Source organism: Microcaecilia unicolor, chromosome 12, assembly GCF_901765095.1.
Source record: "Microcaecilia unicolor chromosome 12, aMicUni1.1, whole genome shotgun sequence".
Classification (NCBI taxonomy): Eukaryota; Metazoa; Chordata; class Amphibia; order Gymnophiona; family Siphonopidae; genus Microcaecilia; species Microcaecilia unicolor.
Window position 1 is genome coordinate 37,781,352 of NC_044042.1, and position 24,694 is coordinate 37,806,045.

General features: G+C 43.7%; 1 protein-coding gene across 1 annotated transcript in view; it reads left to right on the forward strand.

The window, feature by feature from the left end:
* Positions 1-24,694, forward strand: part of C12H11orf53 (chromosome 12 C11orf53 homolog) — a 42,608-nt gene that overhangs the window by 13,961 nt on the left and 3,953 nt on the right. The window contains exon 2 of the mRNA XM_030221498.1: positions 12,065-12,107. Coding sequence (XP_030077358.1) covers positions 12,065-12,107 — 43 coding nt within the window. The remainder of the gene's footprint in view (positions 1-12,064; positions 12,108-24,694) is intronic.

Here is a 24,694-nt window from a genome sequence, read left to right on the forward strand (position 1 = left end):
TTTTGTACTAGAAATGCTAGAACAATACCACTGGAGACAGAGATTGATAAAGTACAAGAGATCTCAAACTTGTTCTAGAGGCATCACTTGTATGGGTATTTCAGTCTATCATCTACTACTACTACTACTACTTAACATTTCAACCAACAATCATGCAAATATTCACCCCAATGGTATAACTTTAACCCATAACAATAAATATACACATTACCACTAGCAGAATCATTGTCATGAAAATTCTTCCAGTATGGGAGATTACCAGAAGTTAAAGTTCAAGGACTGATTGCCTCAAGTTTGCTAAATTCCTGAGCTACCTAAGTGTTCAGAGACCTGGAGATTTTTGGCTCACTACAAAAAGACCTTGGGGCTGGCTTGTGGAATATTTGGCTCTGTTCCTCAGAGCCAAATTCTGCACACCTCTACATTTTGCAGAATTGAAAACCATGCAACTATGCAATTCAAGTTTATTTTACATCTTTGGTAAGATGTGTCTATATCTTATAACCTGAACTTACATCCCTAGCAGCTTTTGTATACTTGAATCCTATTAGTGGACTATAAATACATGGCTGTAACCATTAACTCTGATGCTTACCTGAAGATAGCTTTTTTTTATAAACTTACTCCCTGCATCAATAGGTATCCAGAATGAGTCTGTATCTGCTGCAGACAAGTTTCCGTGAAGGTGGTTTGGGTCATGCACTGAACAAGCTTAGCATGGACACGGTTTTATTTCTCTTTATCTTTTTTTTTAACTACATTTTATTTTATTGACCAGAATAAATGAGAAACTCTGTGGTTAGTATCTGAATAGTACAGCTGCTAGGTCTTAATGACAGAGAAATAACATCTTTATACATTGCCCTCTTTACTTGTTGAGCACATGCGACAAAGGCTATAGTCAACTAGCTTCAAACGGTTGCTTATTGACAGAGCTTTACCATTTTAGCAAAGCTTAAAGAAAGAAAACGCTTCAGTGAGGCTCTGATCTGGCCCAAAAATCAATGAAGGCAGGATAGTAGCCTTGCTTGGACCTAGCTGTGAGTTTTTTTCAGTGTGGTAGAGTGAGGCAAGGCTCTCTCAGCTGTCTCAGTTACCTCCTGTGTGGTCATTTTGGAGTACTGAGGAGAAGATTAGCAAGCTATAAATCAAGTCATTCAAAGCAGCTTTCTGGCACTGTTTCTGTGACACAAATTAGTTGTCTAGAAAGAAAACCTTGGCTTAAGATCACCACCCAACTCAGGCATTACTGCAGACTTACACCCATAGGAGCCAACTTTTCAAAATGATTGGGGGTGCTGAATTTTTTTTTTTTACAGGTGGTACATTCCCCCCTCCCCTCCCTCTCCTCCCCTTCCCTCTCCTCCCCCTCCCCATCCTTATCCTCCTCCTCCCCTTCCCCCATCCCCCTCCCTCTCCCCCATCCCCCTCCCCTCATCCCCTCCTCCTCCCTCCGAGTACCAGGCCCCCTCCATCCGAGTTCCAGTCCCTTTCCCCCCTGTTCCAGGCTTCCCCTCCCTCCCTTCCTGTTCTAGGCCTCCCTCCCCCTCCCTTCGAGTTCCAGGCCCCCTCCCTCCCTTCAAGTTTCAGGCCCATCCCTCTGAGTTCCAGGGCCCCCCTCCCTCCCTTCGAGTTTTAAAAGTCATCTTACCTCGTCGGGGTTACGGCAGCAGCAGCAGTGAAAAGCGTGCAGGCTTGAGTCTGCACACTTTTCACTGCTGCTGCCGCCATAACCCTGATGAGGTAAGATAACTTTTAAAATTTGGAGGGAGGGGGCCTGGAACTCGAAGGGAGGGAGGGACTTTTAAAATTCTGGGCTGGCGAAGGAAACTTCCGGTGGGTGAAATATTGGGGGTGCTCAAGCACCCACAGCACCCATGGAGTCAGTGCCTATGCTTACACTAGTATTCTATAATGGCAGTTGTGAGTACAACTGTAGGTTAGGCACATAGGAGGAGATTGTATATATGGCACCTAAAAAATTGGCACTGAAATCAGTGCCGACTAAGTGTATTCTATAATCAGCACCTACATTTAGGCAGCAAATATAGAATATGCTTAGTTGATATTTCAGCACCGATATCTGCGTGCATCCACTTACGCCAAGGAAAACCTGGTGTAAGTCTCAGCATGTAGATTTAGGCACACTGGGTCATATTCTATAACTAGGCGCCTACATTTTGGAAAACCCATTTCCCCGCCCATAACTGCCCCTTTTTGCCTCCCTGCGTTAGAAGTTTGGCGCACATTGTTACACAATATGCTTAGCGAGATGTACTTCTAAATTCAAATCAGTGCCAATTAGTGCTCATTACTTGTTAAGTGCTGTTATTGGTGCTCATTAGCTTGTTAAGCCAATTAAGTTACGCACGGTGTTATAGAATCCTCGATCTAAGTGCACTATATAGAATCTGGGGGATAACTGCTAGCTGATGCCAAATTAGCACTAATTAAGCCCACTCATAGCCAATAATTGGCTGTTAATTCAAATTAACAGCCAATTATTAAATGAAGTTACATGTGCAACTGACCTTATTCGATAACACATAGGCCCCAATGCTCAGAACTCCCACGGTAAGCCAACAGCGCTGAAACTATACCGCTGGAACAGCGCAGAAAAGAAAATGATATGCAAATTATGTGCATGCTGTTAAATTGAAAGCAAGGAGGGAGGAACATGACTGGTGCCTGCAAGATACCTGGTCAAAATAGCCCCGACAAAATGGCCCCCCGACAAAAAAAGCTCCAAACAAAAAAGCTCCCGACATAATAGCCCCTGACATAACAGCCACTGTCAAAACGGCCTGCCCACAATATAACCCTTGGCAAGTTAGCCCCCCCCCCCCCCCCACCGACAAAAGGGCCCGATCAGACTGCTCAGAATATGGAACTGCATTTTTTCCCTAATAATCTTACCTTGCCAAACAGGATAAAGTTGGTAAGACTATGAAAATGATGACAATACAGTTTTTTTTTAATTAGCATGTTGGTGGAAGAATAGTTTCCTTAAACAGCAGAACAGATCATGAATACCAGTTGGTAGCTATAGAATTTTGTTTTATATAATGCAATGCTGGTAGGAGCCTTTATTTATCAGTGAAGATTTCACTTGTAGTTTATCATCTTTTTTTTGTGATGTGTTATTTTTTTCTAGGGACTATTTTGTTAAGGAGGCTATTTTGGCAAGGGTTATTTTGTGGGAGGGGCCATTTTGTCAAGGGCTATCTTGTTAGGGACTGATTTGTCAAGGGCTATTTTGTTACAAGACTGTTTTGTCGGGGCTTTTTTTGTCAGGACTATTATGTTGGCGTGCTTGCATGTGCAGAAGAGTTTTGAGGTAAGCACAGCTCCTGTGCGCATGCACCAGGCAAACCTGAACGTGAAGCACACATTGGTATCTGTTTTCTGTACCTTTAAATATAAGCTTTCCATTTTTGTTTTACTTGAAAGGCTTATACTTAAATGCAGGAAACAGGCACCAATGTGTGCTTTCACTTTCGGGTTTGCCTGGTGAATGCGCACAGGAGCTGTGCTTACCTCAAAACTCTTCTGCGCATGCAGGCACGCCAACATAATAGTCCTGACAATAAAGCCCCAACAAAACAGCCTTGTAATCAAATAGCTCTTGACAAATCAACCCCTAACATAGCCCCTTTCACTTTCGGGTTTGTTCGGACTTGTGGACATTTATTTCTCACTACTGGTGCTTAAGGGTTTGCACAGGCTTCCTTCTGCTTCAAAATTAAAGAAAAACCAGCAGATTTTAAAGAGAAAACTATGAGAATCCTCTCTTGGAACACCCTAATGCCTGCTCTGAGCTGGCGATATTTTCAGTAGTAAGGGAGGCTTTGTTTTGTGCACTGTTCTCTGAGCATTGGGAGGGAACAGGAAATGACCTCATTAACATTTGCTTGACTACATTCCATGCTATTTGCGCTAATCTTTGATGCACACATTTCCCATGCTAGAGCCTCTGAGCATTCTGCGCTCACTAATGAGGGTGCTAGTCTAGCGCTAATGGCCTCTAGCGCCTGCGTCTCCTTCTGAGCATCGGGGCCATATTAAGTGCAAACCTTTACTGCACTTTGGTAAACATACCTCTTAGAGTGTGAGCCTTTTTGGGACAGAGACATGTCTACTGTACCTTTGGGCCACCGAGGGGGGGGGGGGGGGAAGATTCTCCTGTGCCCGGCCTCCAAGGGGGGGGGGGCCGCACCGGGGTCTGTCTCTCTCCTGCTCCTGATGGAACCTGGGTGATCGCATTCCAACAGGAGCAGGAGAGAGAAAACTCCAGCGCTGGGCCCCCCCTTAGAGGCTGGGGAGGAGCAGACACAAGGCTTCGGGGTCTCTGGTTTGGCTGGTGGGGGTCCCCAAGCCCCACCAGCAGAAGCCTTCCTACAGCGCTGTTCTCCGCCTCATTGCCTGCCTTGGTCTGGGGTGGGGTGGGGGTGGGGGGAGCCCAGCAGCCGTGGCCCTGCCCCAGGCCCGGCTCAGTCTACTACTACTACTACTTATCATTGCTATAGAGCTACTAGATGTATGCAGCGCTGTACACTTGAACATGAAGAGACAGTCCCTGCTCCACAGAGCTTACAATGTAATTTTCAATAATGGCCATGTGCTAATGGCAAAATTAGCGCATGACCATTAATTCGGAAAATGGAAAATCTGTCATTTTATGGCTGCAGTAGAAATGGCCTTAGCTTGTAGGAGAGACTACTATCACTACTTAACATTTCTAGAGCACTACTAGGGTTACGCAGCGCTGTACAGTTTAACAATGAAGGACAGTCCCTGCTCATGGAGCTTACAATCTAAAGACCTGTGTAAGGACGCTCTAAGGCCACTTTCTACCACAGCTTTGTAAACGGACCCCTTAAAAATGTACATCTGAGAGTATATATATGTGGGTGGGGCACGGGCAGGGCCAACATTTTTGCACACACAACTTATAAAATACTGTAAGTTACACACACAACTGCTGCACTTAGACATGCCCATTTACACCTGCCATACAACTGGCATAAGCGGGCATGCCTACTTCTAGGTGCATTTCTGCCAATTTACATGTGGATTCTATAAACACACATTACAAGCATAAGTGAGCTTATAGAAATAGGTGTACTATCTGTGGAAAACGGGCATCTGTATTTTGGTGCCCACTTATAGAATTGACCCTTGTGTGTTTTAAGCGCAATCCCAATGCAGTTATACCATTGCATATGATCTTCAACAAACATAGACCAGTGCTGGAGAGATCATTCAACAGAACATTAAAGCAGATTTCCCTAAGTTTTGATCATTCCAGCAGAGTAAAGCAATAAATCTTTTCCACGGCTGCTCATATTTCAGTGAAAGAAAAGTCAGTATTTATGGTGTAATGAGAAATCAATCATTGCTGAGCTGCCTCCTAACATCGGAATATATGAGGAAATTTAATGGAAAAATGGAAAGGAACAGTCCAGTGTTGTAGGCCCAGGTAAACATCTGGTGATGAATCGCCAAAGCAAAGATGGTGTACCAGCCTGGGAGATTATTAAAAATTCAAAACTATGTTAAGCTGTACTCATTCGTCAATAATGCAGAGCAGTGAAATGCCCTATGATAAGATCCTTGGTGTATACAAAACTTGATGAATTGGAAAGAGTAAGATTACAGAAATTTCTCTTCCAGTTGCTCTGGTATTACTCAGCCACTAATTCTCATATAGCATCTTATTCCTTGCCAGTTTCATATTCGGGGGAAGGAAGGGGACAGCAATCACTGGGGGATTAAGGAGGTGACTTGCCTTAATTCCTCTAGTGGAGAACTGCTCATTCTGTAACCTGCACATACCAAGTACCAGGTCTAAATAGCAATGTCCATCTTTTTTGGACAAAAACATCTTCTGAAATCGGAGTTGGATGTCTGTATTTTGGTCTTTTCTTAGACCTGCCCAAAACACACTTGGACCACGCCCTCTTGCCACAAGGACATACTGCAGTTTAAGACAGTGCATTTTTTCTAGCAAAAAAGGTCCCGGTACTCAAATGCTAGGCCACTCTTCAGGGGTAGGGTGATCACTGAGGGACTCATCCCAAAACAGCCAGGCCCCCTGCAACCAGTCACAGAATCTATGACAAGGCAGAATTAGTGTGTAGAGCCTGAGCTCTTTCATTAAAAGTTGGGGTCAATGGGTCAAATTTAGCAGACAATGGAAAAGGTGCTGGTACTCAGGACCCCCAAGTACCCCCTCAAAAAAGCCCTGGTTTAAGACATCCATGTTCTGGCTTTATAAAATCAGGATTTAGACATCCATGCAATGTGAATGTCTAAACGCCAGTTTTCAGACATACAAAAATGAATAGAGCTTTTAAAATAAGGGCCATACACAAATTAATCAAAGTTAAAATGACGCCATCTATACATTAAAAAAAAGCATGCATACAGAGAAGTCCAAAGAGGCATGAGAAAACACAGGAAATAAAACTAAAGGCAGTGAAAGACCCTAGGAACAGGAAGGTTGATTTTCGGAGCTCTCTAGCTAAATATGCAGCTTCGGAAAATTTTGTACGGCATGCAAAGGACATGAATTGAGGTTGCAGACTGGAAGACTAAGGAGTAACATCAGAGAGGGTGCTAAATGCCTGGAATGCCCTCCCGGTGGAGGTGGTGAGGGACAAAAACAGTGATGGAATTAAAAAATGGGCGGGATAAACACAGAGGATCCCTATGTAGAAAGAGGTTGGAATCAAAGCAAAACTTAAATGACCTTCACTTTCATCAGGGTATAGAGGGATGCAGGAACACTCCGGTCACCTTGTTGGGCAGACTGGATGGACCATACAGGTCTTTATTTGTCATCATTTACTCTGCTATTCTGTAGACTAAAGTGATGACTGTTAGACCGGGTTCTGCTAGGTAGGTTATATCAGGTCAGTTTGAGACGCCATTTTTTCTTGATGTGCTGTTTTTCCTATCTGCTTTTGCCACAAATCCAATAGGACACCGTACTTAACCCACCCCCCACCTCTTTCCCTGCCTCCTGTTCTCCAAGAGTCTGGAGTTTGGGACAGCTGCAGTTTTTCTGTCCCGCCAGTTCCTGTTTTACCTTATTTTAAAAAGGCCTTGACATTGTCAGTCAACATGAATTTTCTTTGCTTGAACATTTTCCAACATTTCTCTAGGGTTTTATACTTTGAGCCATGTCCAGGGAGATACTGAGATATCAGCTATCTCTCACATTCCAAATGATTGCTACCAGGTGTAGGTCTAAAAGAGGTCGGTTTGTGCATGAACAGCAAATCGTGAAAGGCTACATTCAGATTATTTGAAAATCCCATAAGAATGTATTTAAAAAACAAAATACCTGTTGCACCTTTGCTAAATAATACACTGTGATTTGTGTCTCAGGACTTTGAGATCTGGCATCTTGCCCATGACATAAAGACCTGTTAATAGACCTGATGTTTTTGGTTTATATATTGTGTTTCCTGTGTGGCTTTTTATTTTGCATGTAACATATAAATGATATTACATTTGTTTTGAAGAATGCTTTGTGTTACTATCAGGCTTATTTTTGAAAGAGAAGGGCGCCCATCTTTTGACACAAATCGGGAGATGGGCGTCCTTCTCCCAGGGATGCCCAAATCAGCTTAATCGAAAGCTGATTTTGGGTGTCCTCAACTGCTTTCCGTCGTGGGGATGACCAAAGTGTCGGAAGCGTAGCGAAGGCGGGACTGGGGCGTGCTTAACACAGGGGCATCCTCGGCCGATAATGGGAAAAAGAAGGGCGTCCCTGTTGAGCACTTGGCCGACTTTACTTGGTCCATTTTTTTCTTGCGACCAAGCCTCAAAAAGGTGCTCGAACTGACCAGATGACCACCAGAGGGAATTGGGAATGACCTCCCTTTACTCCCCCAGTGGTCACCAACCTCCTCCCACCCTAAAAAATCTTTTAAAATATTTTTTGCCAACCTCAAATGTCATACCCATCTCCATGACAGGAGCAGTATGCAGGTCCCTGGAGCAGTTTTAGTGGGTGCAGTGGAGGAGTGGCTTAGTGGTTAGGGTGGTGGACTTTGGTCCTGGGGAACTGAGGAACTGAGTTCGATTCCCAGCACAGGCAGCTCCTTGTGACTCTGGGCAAGTCACTTAACCTTCCATTGCCTGCCGCATTGAGCCTGCCATGAGTGGGAAAGCGCGGGGTACAAATGTAACAAAAAAAATAAAAACAAACTTCAGGCAGGTGGACCCAGGCCCATCCCCCCTACCTGCTACACTTGTGGTGGTAAATGTGAGCTCTTCAAAACCCACCAGAAACCCACTGTACCCACATGTAGGTGCCTCCCTTCACCCCTTAGGGCTATGGTAGTGGTGTACAGTTGTGGGGAGTGGGTTTTGGGGGGCTCAGCACCCAAGGTAAGGGAGCTATGCACCTGGGAGCAATTTGTGAAATCCACTGCAGTGCCCTCTAGGGTGCCTGGTTGGTGACCTGGCATGTGAGGGGGACCAGTGCACTACAAATGCTGGCTCCTCCCATGACCAAATGGCTTGGATTTGGTCGTTTCTGAGATGGGCGTCCTCGGTTTCCATTATCGCTGAAAACCGGGGACGACCATCTCTAAGGACAACCTAAATTTTGAGATTTGGGCGTCCCCGACCGTATTATTAAAACGAAAGATGTATGCCCATCTTGTTTCGATAACACGGGTTTCCACGCCCCTTCACGAGGACGCCCCTTCATGAGGACGTCCTGCGAGGACACCCTCAGGAAAACTTGGGCGCCCCGTTCAATTATGCTCCTCCACGTAACCCACCTTAAGGGTTCACAATTTAAGGGGTCAATATTTGCACACATTGAATTTCTGGGTTTGTGGAGCCAGCTAACACATAACCGGTTAAGTGTGATATTAATATGGGTTACTGTATAGAGGGGTCCTTTTACTAAAGCATGCTAATGGATTTTGCATGCGCTGACGATTAGTGTGCACTAAATGCCATGCATTCCATTCTGTATCTATGAGCTGCATGGCACTTAACGCATGCCAGTTTTATTTTATTTTTGTTACATTTGTACCCTGCGCTTTCCCACTCATGGCAGGCTCAATGCGGCTTACATATTGTATACAGGTACTTATTTGTACCTGGGGCAATGGAGGGTTAAGTGACTTGCCCAGAGTCACAAGGAGCTGCCTGTGCCTGAAGTGGGAATTGAACTCAGTTCCTCAGGACCAAAGTCCACCACACTAACCACTAGGCCACTCTTCCACTAGCAACATTCCATCTAGAAGCCTGCCCTTGCAGCCGCGCAGGCTTCTGTTTCTGTGAGTCAGACTCACAGAAACAGAAGCCTGTGTGGCTGCAAGGGCAGGCTTCTAGATGGAATGTTGCTAGTGGAATAGCAACATTAACATTCCATGTAGAATCTCAAATAGTAGCAACATTCCATGTAGAATCTGAAATAGGGAAAGGGAACTGGGACTTGATATGCTGCCTTTCTGTGGGGTATACATAGTATATACAGGTACTTATTTGTACCTGGGGCAATGGAGGGTTAAGTGACTTGCCCAGAGTCACAAGGAGCTGCCTGTGCCTGAAGTGGGAATCAAACTCAGTTCCTCAGTTCCCCAGGACCAAAGTCCACCACCCTAACCACTAGGCCACTCCTCCACTTAGCACGTGTTAAATCCGTTAGCATGCCTTAGTAAAATGATCCCAAATATAGGACTAAATATCAGCACTTAACTAGCCAAGTGCTGACTCTGACCCTGGACTAATGATGATTCTCACCAGCGTGAGCTCTAAATTTAGCCCACGCAGAGCAAAGCGGTCAGCTGTTTCATTAAACTAATATCAGCTGTTACCGAGTTTCTGAAGTCTTTTCCTCTATATCCCTAAAGATTATCAGCATAATAGAGAGTTTATCTTGCCTTAGGTAGAAATTTTGGGTTACATATATTTTAAATGATAAAGAAAGGAAGTGAAAGCTATGCATATGCATTTACTTTTCCTGTATATTTCAACATAGCCAAAACAATCATTTTCAAAGGTGTCGATCTGAGACCCTTGGTTGGGCTTATCTGGAGATTTGACCTTGATCAGCGTATTCTGAAAGAAGTTATTGTGCCTTTGGCTAAATCACTGCCTACACACTTTTCACCAAAAAGTATGACACAAATGTATTTATTCTAAAAGGTGGGGGAGGGGAGGAGGGCCTGGAATCTAAATCTGATAATAGAGGATACTACTAATTTATAGGTAACCAAATCCATTATTATATTTACTATTTTATTTTAATACCATACAACAAAGGCCCATGGAGTTTTGTAATTGGATTAACTATGGATGTCACACAACTTAACTGTGGTTTGCCTTCAATGTTAAAGAAAAGGATAAGTATATTTACTGTAGCTGTTTGGCAATGTAGTGATATTGTAAGAGAAAGATGGTGCACTGAAAGAACATGTCTATTCAAGGAGCCTGCTTCTTGCACGCCCTCTTTTCCTGTCGTTGTTTACCGCAGTGACTCCAAAGAAGGGATAGAGCTGTAGAACTAAAAGCCATCACAATCCCTACACAAACTGCCAGTGTGGGGGTGTGCATGACCATGCTGAGGCTTTCGGCATGAGTTTGCACTGGTTTTCCAGACTGGGTGACCCATTAGGGGTAATGAGCTGATTTCCCTAGAGGAGGCTTCTGCGCACCTGCTAAGCTTCAGTGTTAGTAAAAAGGAAGTCGACGGCTGGCAAATTTCATTCAAATGTTAACCTCTGAATTTGGTTGCCCTATGCTGCAGGAACCTGTTGTTTGCACTATGCAAACTGGTAACCATGTCAAGGTCTAAAATGGTCAGCGCTCTTAAAATTAATTTCAGTTTGCTTTGACTTCTGAAGAGGTGTGAGTGAATGCATGATATATTGTACTGTAATATACACAGATAAGTCTCTATCTGAGGGTCCAATATTGAGTGATTCAAGCATCTGATAACTTGTTTGAGTCTTTTCAGATGTACACAGCCTGGACTGTCCCATTGCAGTTATAGGGTGTCACTTTTTAAAAAAAAAAAATGTGTATAAATTTTGTTTTAAAGATTTGTGGGTGCCAGTGTTTTTGCAGTAGTTTCATGTTCCAATATGGCCTACCTGCCAATTGAGTTTTATGTGTGATCACATGGTTTCCATTTACTGTAAATCACGTGATGACAGACCGAGTCAGCAGTTTCACTGGCTTGTACCCAGATTAAGCAAAATGAGCAAGTGGATGTGGAAGTTTTTTGGTACAGGAAGTGTCAATGTGATGATGCTTTTTACAATGGGACGTTGATATGGCTTCACAAAGCTGACTGATTTGTTCTGTACCTTTCACCCGTCAGCATTTTTGTCCATCTAGTCATAATACAAGCATATATGATGCTGGGAAGGAACAGCCTGCTTTCAGGAAGGGGAAAATTATACCCGTTCACTGTTTTGGGGAATGCCTCTTACCTTTGCCTGGTTTGCAACTACTACTACTACTTAACATTTCTAGAGCGCTACTAGGGTTACGCAGCGCTGTACAGTTTAACAAAGAAGGACAGTCCCTGCTCAAAGGAGCTTACAATCTAAAGGACGAAATGTCAAGTTGGGGCAGTCTAGATTTCCTGAATAGAGGTATAGTGGTTAGGTGCCGAAGGCGACATTGAAGAGGTGAGCTTTGAGCAAGGATTTGAAGATGGGCAGGAAGGGGGCTTGGTGTATGGACTTGGGGAGTTTATTCCAAGCATAGGGTGAGGCGAGGCAGAAAGGGCGGAGCCTGGAGTTGGCGGTGGTGGAGAAGGGTACTGAAAGGAGTGATTTGTCTTGAGAGCGGAGGTTACGGGTAGGAACATAAGGGGAGATGAGGGTAGAGAGGTAAGGAGGGGCTGTAGACTGAGTGCATTTGTAGGTTAGAAGGAGAAGCTTGAACTGTATGCGGTACCACCTCATATCGCTCCACATTTCTGCTTCCTTCAGATTCTAAAGTTGTATATTGCTGAACAAGCTTCTAAACTGTGCGCTTGGGTTCCATGGAAAATAATTGCAGAGGTCTTGTCTTTCTGTTTTAGGGCAGCGCCAGTCCTGTTCAGACTCCATTTGTCCAGATGTCAGGTAAGTATTTTCCCACTAAACTATACTATAAACTTCAGATTTTGAATTTGGCAGCATTATTCTCTCCTGGTTTCCTGGTTTTTGATAGGAAGGCATATTGGAGCCTTGCAAAAAATATATAAATAAGTAAATAAATTCATAAATAAATGAAAAAATATAAGAGCTATTGTTTGATCAAAAATGTTAAATGTGATTGCACAATTACAAATTTTGAATACAGTTGATCAGATTTTTAATTGGAGTCCTGGACAGCACAATAACACATTTAGGGGGTCTTTTACTAAAGATTAATGCATGTTATCTGCCTCAGGACCCATTGTACCTCTATAGGCCTTGCTGAAGATAACATGTGCTAATCTTTAGTAAAAGAGACTGTTATTGAGGGAGCTGTCAATGTGAGCTACAGTTAATAAGTGACTGGATGTTACAACCACCTGAAGTTGAACAATGAAAAAACAAAATTTATGTTAGTAAGTAGATGTCCTAAAACTCAATGTGACAATACATTTAAACTCAGTAATTTAGAGTATGTTTTTTCACCAGTAATTAGAATATTGGGCTTAATGGTGGATCAAACATGTCTTTAGATGTTCAAATTAATTCTATACTTACGAAATCTTTTTTCCTAATGAGGAAATTGCACAGGATACGTAAAGTGTTTTGACATTATTCACTTCAGAATATTGGTTTTAGTCACTCTTGCTATCACAAATTGATTATTGAAATGTCATCTATCTAAACTGTTCAAAAATGCTCTTAAAAAGCTCCAGACAACTCAGAACATAGCTGTACAGTTGATTTGCTCATAAACATGTGATCATGTCGCTCCGTTTTTCCTACGCCTCTATTGGCTTCAGGTGGAGGCTAGGGTAGCATTGAAGTTTTATTGCACTCTTTTAAAGATCTTTTAAAGTACTGCCCCATTATATATGTAAGTTCTATTTGAGAAGAAGAGTAGCCTAGTGGTTAGTGCAGCAGACTTTGATCCTGGGAAACTGGGCTCAATTCCCAGTGCAGCTCCTTGTGCCTCTGGCTAAGTCACATAAACCTCTATTACCCCAAGTACAAATAAGTACATGTACAGACTACATAAACCACAGAAAGGTGGTATATCAAGTCCCTTTCCCTTGAGTTTCCCCACATCAATAAGGGGTTGGTCATTGAAACAAAACAGTCCTTTAGGAATGGATCCTAAAGAGCTTAGCCGAGATTGGGTGGCAGAGCCGGTGGCGGGAGGCGGGGATAGTGCTGGGCAGACTTATACGGTCTGTGCCAGAGCCGGTGGTGGGAGGCGGGGCTGGTGGTTGGGAGGCGGGGATAGTGCTGGGCAGACTTACACGGTCTGTGCCCTGAAAAGGACAGGTACAAATCAAGGTAAGGTATACACAAAAAGTAGCACATATGAGTTTATCTTGTTGGGCAGACTGGATGGACCATGCAGGTCTTTTTCTGCCGCCATCTACTATGTTACTATGTTACTATGTTTTTGCATTTCCTAGTTCCAGAGGGATGAAATTATCTCATTTATTTGATTCATCCTTTTCATTTCAGCCAATAAAAATTTAGAAAATTCTTCCAGTTGATTTATGGTCTATATTTTTAGAAAGTTTTTAAAGACGTTTTTCTTTCAAATATTTTGTAAATGCTGATTATGTCTATGCTTGATATATCGAGCAAGGTTATTATGCTATGTAAGTGTTTGTTGTAATTCTCTGGTTATGCCTGATTTACTCTTAGAACTGTGATCCACATTGAACCAGTTTTGGTATATGCAGAATAGAAGAATAAATGCAATGCTATAGTATGTTAAGATGGGCTATTTTACCTCAACTCATTCTATTTTAGCACAGGTGCCATTTTATGCAACGAGACGTGGAGGCATATTTTCAAAGCTCTTAGACTTACAAAGTTACGTGGAGGGGCATTTTCGATATGATGTCTCAGTCCAATTTTGGATGTTTTGTGCAAAATGTCCAAAGTCCAAATAAGAGAGAAGGTCATTTTCAAAAAAGAAAAATGCTGACAGCTGTGGGCTGCATATGGACCCAGATAATTAGAACTGCATTAGTGACATTATAATTTTAATCACCATTAAATTTTTGCATGATCTATCTATCTAAATTAAATAATTTAGAATAAAACTGCATTGTACCGGGGACTGTAAGCCTTTCAGTACATAAAGTTAATGTCTTTGTAGGCTATAGCACCTGCTTATATTACCTTCCCATATGAAGGACTCTTGCTTTGATGGGTCAATGACGTCATGTGGTTTCTCTGTTAGTCTGGTTAGAGATGTGGAAGTAAAGATTAATAAATTAAAAGATAAGCTTAGTGATTGTTAGAACCAATACAAATGTGAAAATACGTGCATTAAAAACAAAGCTTAATTTGTAGATAAAAAGGAAGTGCAACTGTGGAGCTGGGAGAGGCTTGGGTGGACCAGGGGCAACAGGAGAAGAGAGGCTGGAATAGGGAGTAGGAACTGTTTTCTGCTCCAGTCTTATCATATCCCCTCCTTTTCCCTGGCTTGGAAGGGAAGGGATAGAGCAGAATGTCCCTGCTTAAGAAGTGGTGGAACTGCATTCCAGGCCCCCCCCCCCCCACACACAAATTAAGCCCTGATTTAAAAATTTGAAAGGAACACAGATATTTAAAAATGCTAAATTGTTATTTTCTTCAATTCTGCAAGCAACTAGAGAAAAGAATTCTGGAACTCAATGATGATTGGATATGGCGCTGGCTCTGATGTCACAGATCAAATGACATCACTCACTGCCTGAACCATTCTATGGGAGGTCATTCATGACACTGTTTGTTGGAGGAGAGAGGAGGTGAAATGCAAGGGAAGCAGGTATTAGACTTCACCAACTAGTAATTTAGCATCCAACTGGAAACTCTAAGGGGTCTTTTACAAAGGTGCACTAATGTTTTTAGCACATGCTAAATAGTAGAGATGTCCACAGGAATATATGGGTGTCTCCAGCATTTAGTGTACGCTTATTTTTAGCGTGCACTAAAAACCCTAGCCTGCTTTTGTGAAAGGACCCCTAAGTTTGTGTTTACCTTTTGTGAAAAGGTGCAAAAGCCGGGAGAGACTAGGGAAACCCGTGCAGCCAGTGTTCCTGTTAATGTTTTCTCTCATTTTGGATACATACACAGGGCAAAGTGGAGAATGGCATCTTCCAAGGGATTCTGGCAAAAGCAAATTCTGCATTCTTTCACTCATACCACTCTGCCTCCCAAGCATCTGTGGAAGGAAAATAAAGAAATGAATTGATATCATGAAGTGTTCTGTAGGAGGCAGCTCCCAAGACCTCTGCACATTCCCTCAAATCACCTCCATCTCAGTTCAGGCCAGAGCTGGGCCAAGCTTATTCTATGCCTGGAACAGATATTCAGACTTACACCTCCACACCCCACATACATTTTTATTTGAGCTTACTTTGTGCACTGTGATTTACCATGAGCCTGTTGTAACAGCTCATCCTCTTCCTCCTACCTTGATTCTGTTCTCCCAAAACCACCAAATCCATGATCCTCTTTCTTTCTCTCCCTTTTCTCCATACCACACTTTTGCTGTCCCCTCCTTCTTTCTAGATATTTTATCTTCAGATAATGTTCTTTTATATATACTTTTTTATATATATACTTGTTGTATATTTATAGTTTGCTTAAGGATACATACGTACACACTTTCAAGTGTTGATGTATAAATTTTTTCACGTATATTATATGTTTATGTATGGTTTTGATGTATTACATATTTATGTATTTTATTTTATAGACCCCTGACGCAGGCCTTTACGGCCGAAACACGTCACGTGTCGGGTCATTTTTGCAGATTTGAATAAAGCCCTTGTTCAGGAAGACATTCATTGTGAGAGGACTTTGTTTTGGATCCACTGTTTGTTTGCTTGTCTTTGTTCTCCTGTGATCACCTTCTGTGGGTGTTTCCCTCCTTCTTGCTCTCATCTTCCCCTTATTCATCCTTTCCCCTTTTCTTAGCCTTTTCTCTGTCTCCCATCTTTCTTCCTACCCTTTTCCACCCTCCCTCTTTCCATTCTTACTGTCCCCAATCTCCCTCCAAACTCTTTAAATTTCCTCTCACTCTTGGTCACCCACCCCAATGTCCTTCATCCCACAGACTCCTGTTCTCCCTTGTCACTCTCTCCTCTCTCACTGTCCCCACTTTTTTCCTCCTTTTGCTTGTCCCTCTCTCCCCATCCTTACCCTCCCCCTCACTCTTGATCTCCCTTCTTACACATGCTCTTGTTTTCTCATTGTTGTATCCACCTCTTTCTCACATTCACATTCCCTTTCTTCTACTTTGTTTTCTTCCCTCTCCCATCCACTAGCACATTTAGGTGGACACTACAAATCAGAGATTAAGGCATAGGCACACTAGCCATGTGTCCAGGGCCCAGAAGTTTAGGAGAGCCCTGTCAGATGTACTCAAGATTCAGGAAAACTATCTGGATTTTTCAGGGTTCTACAGCTTTGTAAATTAACTGCCTTGAAGCCAGAAGGATGTTCTGGATATTGTTAAGAGATGAGCTCTCTATAGTTCTCCAAACCTCCCTCCAGTGTGAGAGAGCCTGCTTCTAATACAGAGATTGTAGTAAATTCCAACCAATGGGAAAGCTACTCTTAATCACAGGAAGCAAGGAGCTAGGGGGAAATTTTCTACAGTGCAAGTGCTGTAAGAGATCTTGGAAAGAGCCAGTAGGTGGTTTTCTGTTGGTCTCCATCTTCTGCACCATTGCATATACATTACCTGCTGCCTTGACTTACACTTTCCCTCTGACTCATCCCGCCCATGCTGAAATAGGGAGTGATGTCAGAGGAGGCAGGACAGGCCAGAGGGAAGATTTCACAGCAGGCCACAGGCAGCGCATTTGCAGTGCTGCCACTGCCATAGACCAACAGAAGATCACCTTTAAGGTAGACTGTTTGGGGGAGGGGAGGGGATTGAGAGGGTGCAGATGCCAAACCCCGGGTAGGGAGGAGAGTGAGCAACAGACCAGCAAGCAGAACTAGAGGGCCAACTGGTGGAAGCTATTGGCTGAGGCGGTGAGTTCCAGCAGCCACGAGAAGTTTGTGTCACTGCTCATGGGGGTGGAGGGGAGGGGAGGGGAGGGAAGGGTGCGAGAGATAATAGACCCCAGAAAAGAAAGAGAGATAATGGACCTGGAGGAAGAGGAGAGCAAGGAAAGGAAAATGAAAATGAAAGGGAGAGATTATTAGTCCTTAAGGGAAGAGGGATGGGATTTGATATACTGCCTTTCTGCGGCTATAATCAAAGTGGTTTACACATTATATACAGGTATCTTATTTTGTACCTAGGCAATGGAGGATTAAGTGACTTGCCCAGCATCACAAGGAGCTGCAGTGGGAAATAAAGAAATAATAAATAAATAAATGTTAAAAATACCATTTACTTATGTGATTAATCACAATAAATCTTTTTTAATCGTGTGATTAATCGTGATTAAACATTTTAACTCTAAATACAGCCCTAGTAAGAATATAAGGGGAATGGGGGAACTTATGAGTGTTTTGCTACTGTAGGCTGAGAATAAGAGCCAGCAGCAAAATGAGAACTTTACATCACGGTGGGCAGAACCGGTTAGGGTTGTCAACCCAGTCCTCAGGGTACACCCAACCAGTTGGGATTTTCAGAGTATCCTCTTTAAATTTATTTATATATTTATTTATTGCATTTGTATCCCACATTTTCCCTCCTTTTTGCAGGCTCAATGTGGCTTACAAAGTCCCGTTATGGCATCCGCCATTCCAGGATGAAAGATATAATTGGTGTTACATAGAGACCAAGGATGACAAAATGGAAATAAGCAAACAGATATAGAAAGAAAACATTCGGAATATCGGTGGAGTGGTGATGTGTTATAATTAAACTATTGATCCTTGTGGTATGCCTTGTTGAAGAGATAGGTCTTCAGAGATTTACGAAAGTTAGTTAGTTCGTAAATTGTTTTTAAGTTAAGTGGCAGTGCATTCCACAGCTGCGTGCTCATGTAGGAAAAGCTGGTCGCATGTGTTAGTCTACATTTTAGTCCTTTACAGCTGGGGAAGTGTAGATTAAGAAATGTGCGGGCAGATCTTTTAGCATTTTTGGGTGGTAGGTCCACAAGGTCTATCATGTAGGCCGGGGCATCTCCGTGAATGATTTTATGAACTAGAGTGCAGACCTTGAACGCGATACGTTCTTTAAGTGGAAGCCAGTGTAGCTTTTCTCTTAGGGGTTTTGCACTTTTAATGGTGATATCCTGAAAATTCCAACTGACTGGATGTACCCTGAGGACTGGGTTGAAAACCTCTGGGTTAGGGGGTGAGGATACAACCGTACAACAATTGAATGAGAATATGAATCATAGATAGTAGCACAGCACCAGAAGGCAGAGAGAGAGAGAGAGAGAGAGAGAGAGAGAGAGAGAGAGTGTTTTAAAATTGATGGAGTGAATACATGTACTTCTGTGTGCCCGAGGAGCGAGAGTGTTTGTGCGTATGGCTGAAGAATGAGAGCATACGTGCTTCTGTTTGAAGAATAAGAGTGAGGAAGCAGTATTTCTTTGTTACAGGAATGAGAATCTCTTGTATCTTGGTTTACTATTACCGAGTGAAGATCTTCATGAGAAGATACATTGTACTGCGATTATATCCAACAGACCCCTGATGCAGGCATTTGCCAATACACAGGCCGTGTCGGGGCCATTTAATAAACGTTGCTTCTTCCTATGATTGGTTCCAAGTTGTTGTTCCATCTGCGGGCCTCTTCACTGCTCTTTTGCACTTTTGGTTTTGTGTTGCGGTTCTCCTCCGACTTGCTTTGAGTTCACTGCTTTAGCCACTCCGTGCAAAGCATGCCCTTGCACACTCACTATGATCACATGCAACCCACTATTGATACCACACCTAGAACTAGGACCTACATTTCTCTTCTACTTCTGGAGTGGTGAATATGGGTAGAAGGCAATGAATGCAAATCTGGGGGTGGGGAGGGGGGAGGAGGAGGAGGCAGGGAAAGAGTGAATGTGATTCAGGTGGGTCTGTTGTAAGGCCCCATAAATGTATGCTTGCCGAGGGCCCAATGTAGTGTTGCCTTGGCCACAGCATAAAGCTTCCTTCTGGCTTCTATCAGGTCTCAGTCCTAGTGCCCATCTGCTTGTCTGCTTATAAGGAAGAAAGAAATGGTTAGGCAAGATGCTGAGCTGATTTTTTAGAACCTGGAGCTCTTGGGTGTTATTCTAGAAACCCAGAGTCTGGTCTGTATATACCAGGCATTAGCTCCACCTTCAGACTGGTGTCAGCCTTGAATCCTCCTCCTTGGTCACCTCACCCTGGATGCACAACACTGTTAGCTCACTGAAACTCCAGTGGCAGGTAACATACAAGTCTGCTGGCACCTTGCCTCTTACAATCCTATGCAAACTGCAAAGTACTAAGATCGAGTTCTTTGTTTTCATGCTGGATGAGCAGGGGCACTTTTCATTTCCCTCATCCTCTCCCCCCCCCCCCCATCTCTCATAGATGACAATGAAGGGCTAATGGAGATTGGATAGCAGCAGGTCTCCTTTGGTTCCACGTAAGCTCAGCAGGATGTAGGGAGGCATTAGAGTTGCAAGTGGTCCACGGAGATGGATCCTAAGTATAGCATCTAGAAGTTGTGCAGTTCCAGGATTCCCCTCCTCACTCCCCCTATTAGGCCTGTAAATGCTGTTTCCTCAGTATCTCCAGCTCAAATCCAGATGTCATCAGTATACACAGGTAAGTCAGACCTTGCCATCCATTTGAAGTAGCATGGAATCATGCTGGTTTCTGGGATCCTACGAGGTACTTGTGGCCTGTATTGACCACTGTTGGAAACAGGACTATTGGTCTGACTCCATATGGTAATTCTTATATTTTTATGTAGAGTTGTGGGGCAGTGTGGACTGGTAACTCCCCTTGCAGTATGATGCCCGTGACAGCTGCTCTTTTCACCTCATCCCTGCTCACCCCAGTCCTCGCACTGCCTCAGGCTCAAGGATTATCCCAGACAATTAGTCCAAGAGACAATGCAAATGTTTGCTTTATTGGCAATTCTTCATGTTCTCCTTTGTGCTTTTGGAAGTAGGATGCTGTCAGGCACCAGCTGTTCTTGCTCTGGGTGGTTGGGGGGGGGGGGGGGGGTTAGGGAGCCGTGGATTGAATGGTGAGCTACATGCAGTGATTTGTATACAAGCTATGGTGTAGCATGACCCATCAACAAAGGCCAGGTGTGCAAGCAGTGACAGTGTGTTCTGGAAGCAGGACTGGCAGTGAAGATGTGAGGAAGAAAGATTTACACAATGTTTGCATTGTGAACTATCATGTCTTCTCTCCTGACCTGTCTTGAACACCCTTCCATCATCTCCCTCCAATATTCTTCCCTGCCTCCTCATACTCTCTCCCCTGTCTTTCCTCACTCTTTTTCCTTTTTTGTATCCCTTCTTTCTCCAATACTGAGTAAACAAGTAACCAGAATGCAACAGATGACGCTGTGTAGCCCCTTTTGTGTGTACCTCTTCAAAGCTGTCAAGTTACCCAGTTCCAAAAAGATTATAGGCCGGTCCTAGATTTCTGACAACCCTATCCTGATGCATTTTGGGACCCACAGCATTGATTTCCCTGGGTAGACTCAAATACTATAAATACCAGAGATGTAAGTTCAATACCGGGAACTGTCCAAAAAAAATCTCCCTCCTGAACTGGGTAACTTGGGAAATCTTCCTCTTGGATCAGGGGCTTGGTTCCAGGGTTAAGTCCCATGGACTGTGCAGCCCTGGTATAGATTCTCCAATGGAGGCAGCAAGGGGATTCTCCATTTCAAGGGCTTAGTCATACTGGGGACAATTCTATAATTTGGTGCCTCGATTTAGGTGCCACAATGGGATGCGCTTAGGTGTGTCCAATTATGACAGTTTCACAATCTCAGGGAAGTTGAGCCCTTGGGCCGCTGCTGAATGCCAGGTAGCGTAGGCGAACTACCCGGGCAGGACAGAACACTAACGTAGAAACCAGGCAAGACAGGGCTGGAGCTGGAGACAAGCAGGCTAGAACTGGAACTGAAGACAAGCAGGGCTGGAACTGGGGCAAAAAACAGGAAAAGCAGGTCAAATCCAAACAGAAGATAACATAACACCAAGCATGCACAACCAAGTAGAAAACCTGGTTGTGAAGGCAATATATGAGAGTCCCATGGCTCCTTATAAAGGCCCTCACTAATGATGTCACAACCTCTGGTGCCCTGGAATGATGCTTGAAATGCACCAAAGAACACAGCAAGGGTACCAGAGAGAGACTAGAATAGTGGAACGTCAAACTGAGGCTTGGGTAGTCTCTGGAATGAGGCTAGAATGCAGGAACATCAGAGTGAGGCTTGGATAATCTCTGGAATTAGGGAAAGGGAAATTGGACTTGATATACCACCTTTCTGAGGTTTTTGCAACTACATTCAAAGCGGTTTACATATATTCAGGTACTTATTTTGTACCAGGGGCAATGGAGGGTTAAGTGACTTGCCCAGAGTCACAAGGAGCTGCAGTGGGAATCGAACTCAGTTCCCCAGGATCAAAGTCCACTGCACTAACCACTTGGCTACTCCTCCACTCCAGGCTTAGGAAAACAGGCAGCAGAAGCATCAGTGCAAGAGGAATGTAATGCCAGGGGGGCAGTCTGGAAAAGCTGTGGAGCCTGACCACTGGAAGAAAAGGTGAGTTGAGCGGCCATAACAGACAGGTCAACAGCTGGTATAAGTTGGCCCACCTAGGTGCACCACGCAACGCCTGCAGCTGATAATACTCTATAGATTGTGCACATCACTTGGTGACATGCCCATGGACCACTCATGTTCTGCCTATATGTGTGCCTGCCTCACAGATATGTGCTAAATAATCTACGGCTTAGCTCCAGAATATATGATTCCTCTAATAGATCTCCCACCTAGAAATGCCATCACAACAGCACGCACCTTTTTACAACTACATTATCCATCTTGCAGGGGTGTTAAATACAAGCTTCTTTTTGCCTCTACTTTCCACTACTCCAGCCCAAAGACTTGGAACGCTCTTCCCCTGTACCTAAAATCGCAAGCTGACCACCTTCTTTTCAAGAAGCTGCTGAAAACGTACCTTTTTGAACAAGTGTATTCCATTAGTAATTCTGCTGTTTAGCCATCCTAATTGCTGCTAACGTTTTATCCTTATTCTACTGTTAAATTCATGTGTTGTACCTTTTAATTTTTGTAATTCATGGAAGCCACGTTGTGTCTGCCTTTGTGGGAAAATGTGGGGTAGAAATGAACCGTAAATAAATAATAAATAATAATTACTGCACGGTAGCCACTAGTGCGGCATTATAAAAGAGGGGTAAGACATTGTTCTATAAATGGGTACATGAATCTGCCATTTCTGCCCCGTTTAGAATGCTTTTCCACACTGAAAATTCACCACAGAAGTAGCGTTTAACTCTTCACTGCCATATATAGAATTTCCCTCTTGGTGCCTAACAGTAGGCACCAAGTTATAGGATGAAGGGGGTTGCTAAAAAGCTCATGGAGACACTTTGGACACAGTACTGGTGTTCAAAATGAATGTCTTTGCTGAGAAAAATGTCTTTTAAAAGAAAACAATCAGTAGCAAAAGGTTTAGTTGCAACTTCACAGCAGGGGCGTAGCCAGACTTCGGCGGGAGGGGGGTCCAGAGCCTGAGGTGAGGGGGCACATTTTAGCCCCCCCTGGTGTCACCAACCCCCTGCCATTTTTACCCCCCCCCCACCATTTTTGACCCCCCCCGCTGCCACCACCACCTTTGACCCCCCCCCCGGCGCCAACCCTTTCAACCCCCTCTTCCCCCCGCCGCCAACCCTCCCCCGCCGCCATCGTCCCCAACCCCCACCTGCCGGTCCTCTTCTCCGGCGCGGCCCCATTGCTGATCTGCAAGGGCAGGCTTCTGTTTCTGTGAGTCTGACGTCCTGCACGGCGGCAGCGGGGGAGGGTTGGCAGTGGGAGGGGGTTGAAGGGGTTGGCGGCGGGGGGGGGCAGGGCCAAATCTTTGGGGGCCCATACCCCTGTGGCCCCACGTAGCTACACCCTGCTTCACAGTACATGTTTCAATAAGTATGCTGTTATGACAGTCTATATATGACAACACAATACTTGCTGACTTGAAAGACACCCCTGATGAAGACTGTTTGTCGAAACATGGCCGATGTAGTGTTATCCTATCAGCATTTATTTTGAAGAATAAAACTCTGGTCTTCTGAACATTTTGGTTGGCTTTCTTCACTTCTTTGGCTTGATTTGTGTGACTATGTACCCCTGGTGACTCGCTTTTTGTTCATTATAAAATACCCCACTGGGTGCAGCAGAAGTCACTTTGTGCAAGTATGTGCTGGTAAAAAAATCAGCATCTGTGTGTGTGTATTTTATACATTATGGCCATAAATACCAATCCCACCCCAATTCCAAAAATGTATACACTTCTATGGCATAAAATGTTGGTGCTATGATTTGATATGTGTACACATGGGGGTAATTTTACATGCACCTACCTGAGTGTGTGTAATGCTGTTCAGCCTGCTCTCGTCACTTATAAAATGACCCACCATTAGGCAGCAAAGTCTTTTCTGCCCTTGCTATAGGGTACACCAAGCCATAAAAGAGAACTCAATTAGTTAAATAATCCCTGCCCCAGAGAAGTTGCAATCTAAGGTTACCCACTGAGGATGGAGGTAGATTTTGAACTGGGGTCTCAAAGTTTCACAGCCCTGAGCTACATATCTCTGCCTGTGTGTGATGCTGCAACTTCATAGTGAGGATTGTTGGTCAGCCACTCAGACCTCTTGGTACCTAGACATCATGGGTACAGTACAGCCACACAGAAAAAAAAAGGCACAGATCTAAATGTGCTGAGGGGCACGTAAATCTAAAGCTGTTCCTTGAGGTTGCACGCTTTTGATTTAAAATTCATGGTTCAAAATTTAGCAGAGCCTTGCTGGATCTGTTCATTGAGGACATTATGCCCCAGATTCTATATAGTGCGACTTTGGTGTGCAATTCAGGTTGTATTCTGTATTGGGTATGCAACTTAATTATCTTAACAAGCCAATCGGCATCAATAATTGCCAATTAACAGGCAATTATTGACACTAATTGGCTTTGATTAGAATTTCCGTGCACAGCTAGCTAAGCATATTCTATAAACTGATTCACGTAAATTCTAATGCATACTGTCAAAAAGGGGGCATGGCCATGGGCGTGGAATGGGTGTATAGTGGGAGTTACTAAAAATTATGCACGCTGTTATAGAATACACCCACTCTGTGCCTAACTTAGTCACTGGCATTTACACCCAAGTTTTACTTGGCGTAAATTCCCCTGACTAGATTTAGTCACATGAATGGGTCCTAGGCATATTCTATAAACTGTGCCTAAAGACAGGCGCAGTTTATAGAATACGCCTAGCATATTTTTTTCAGCAACAATTTTTACGGCACCATATATAAAGTCTAGTCCTCTATGCCACATCAGATGTTGATTAGGATACTTT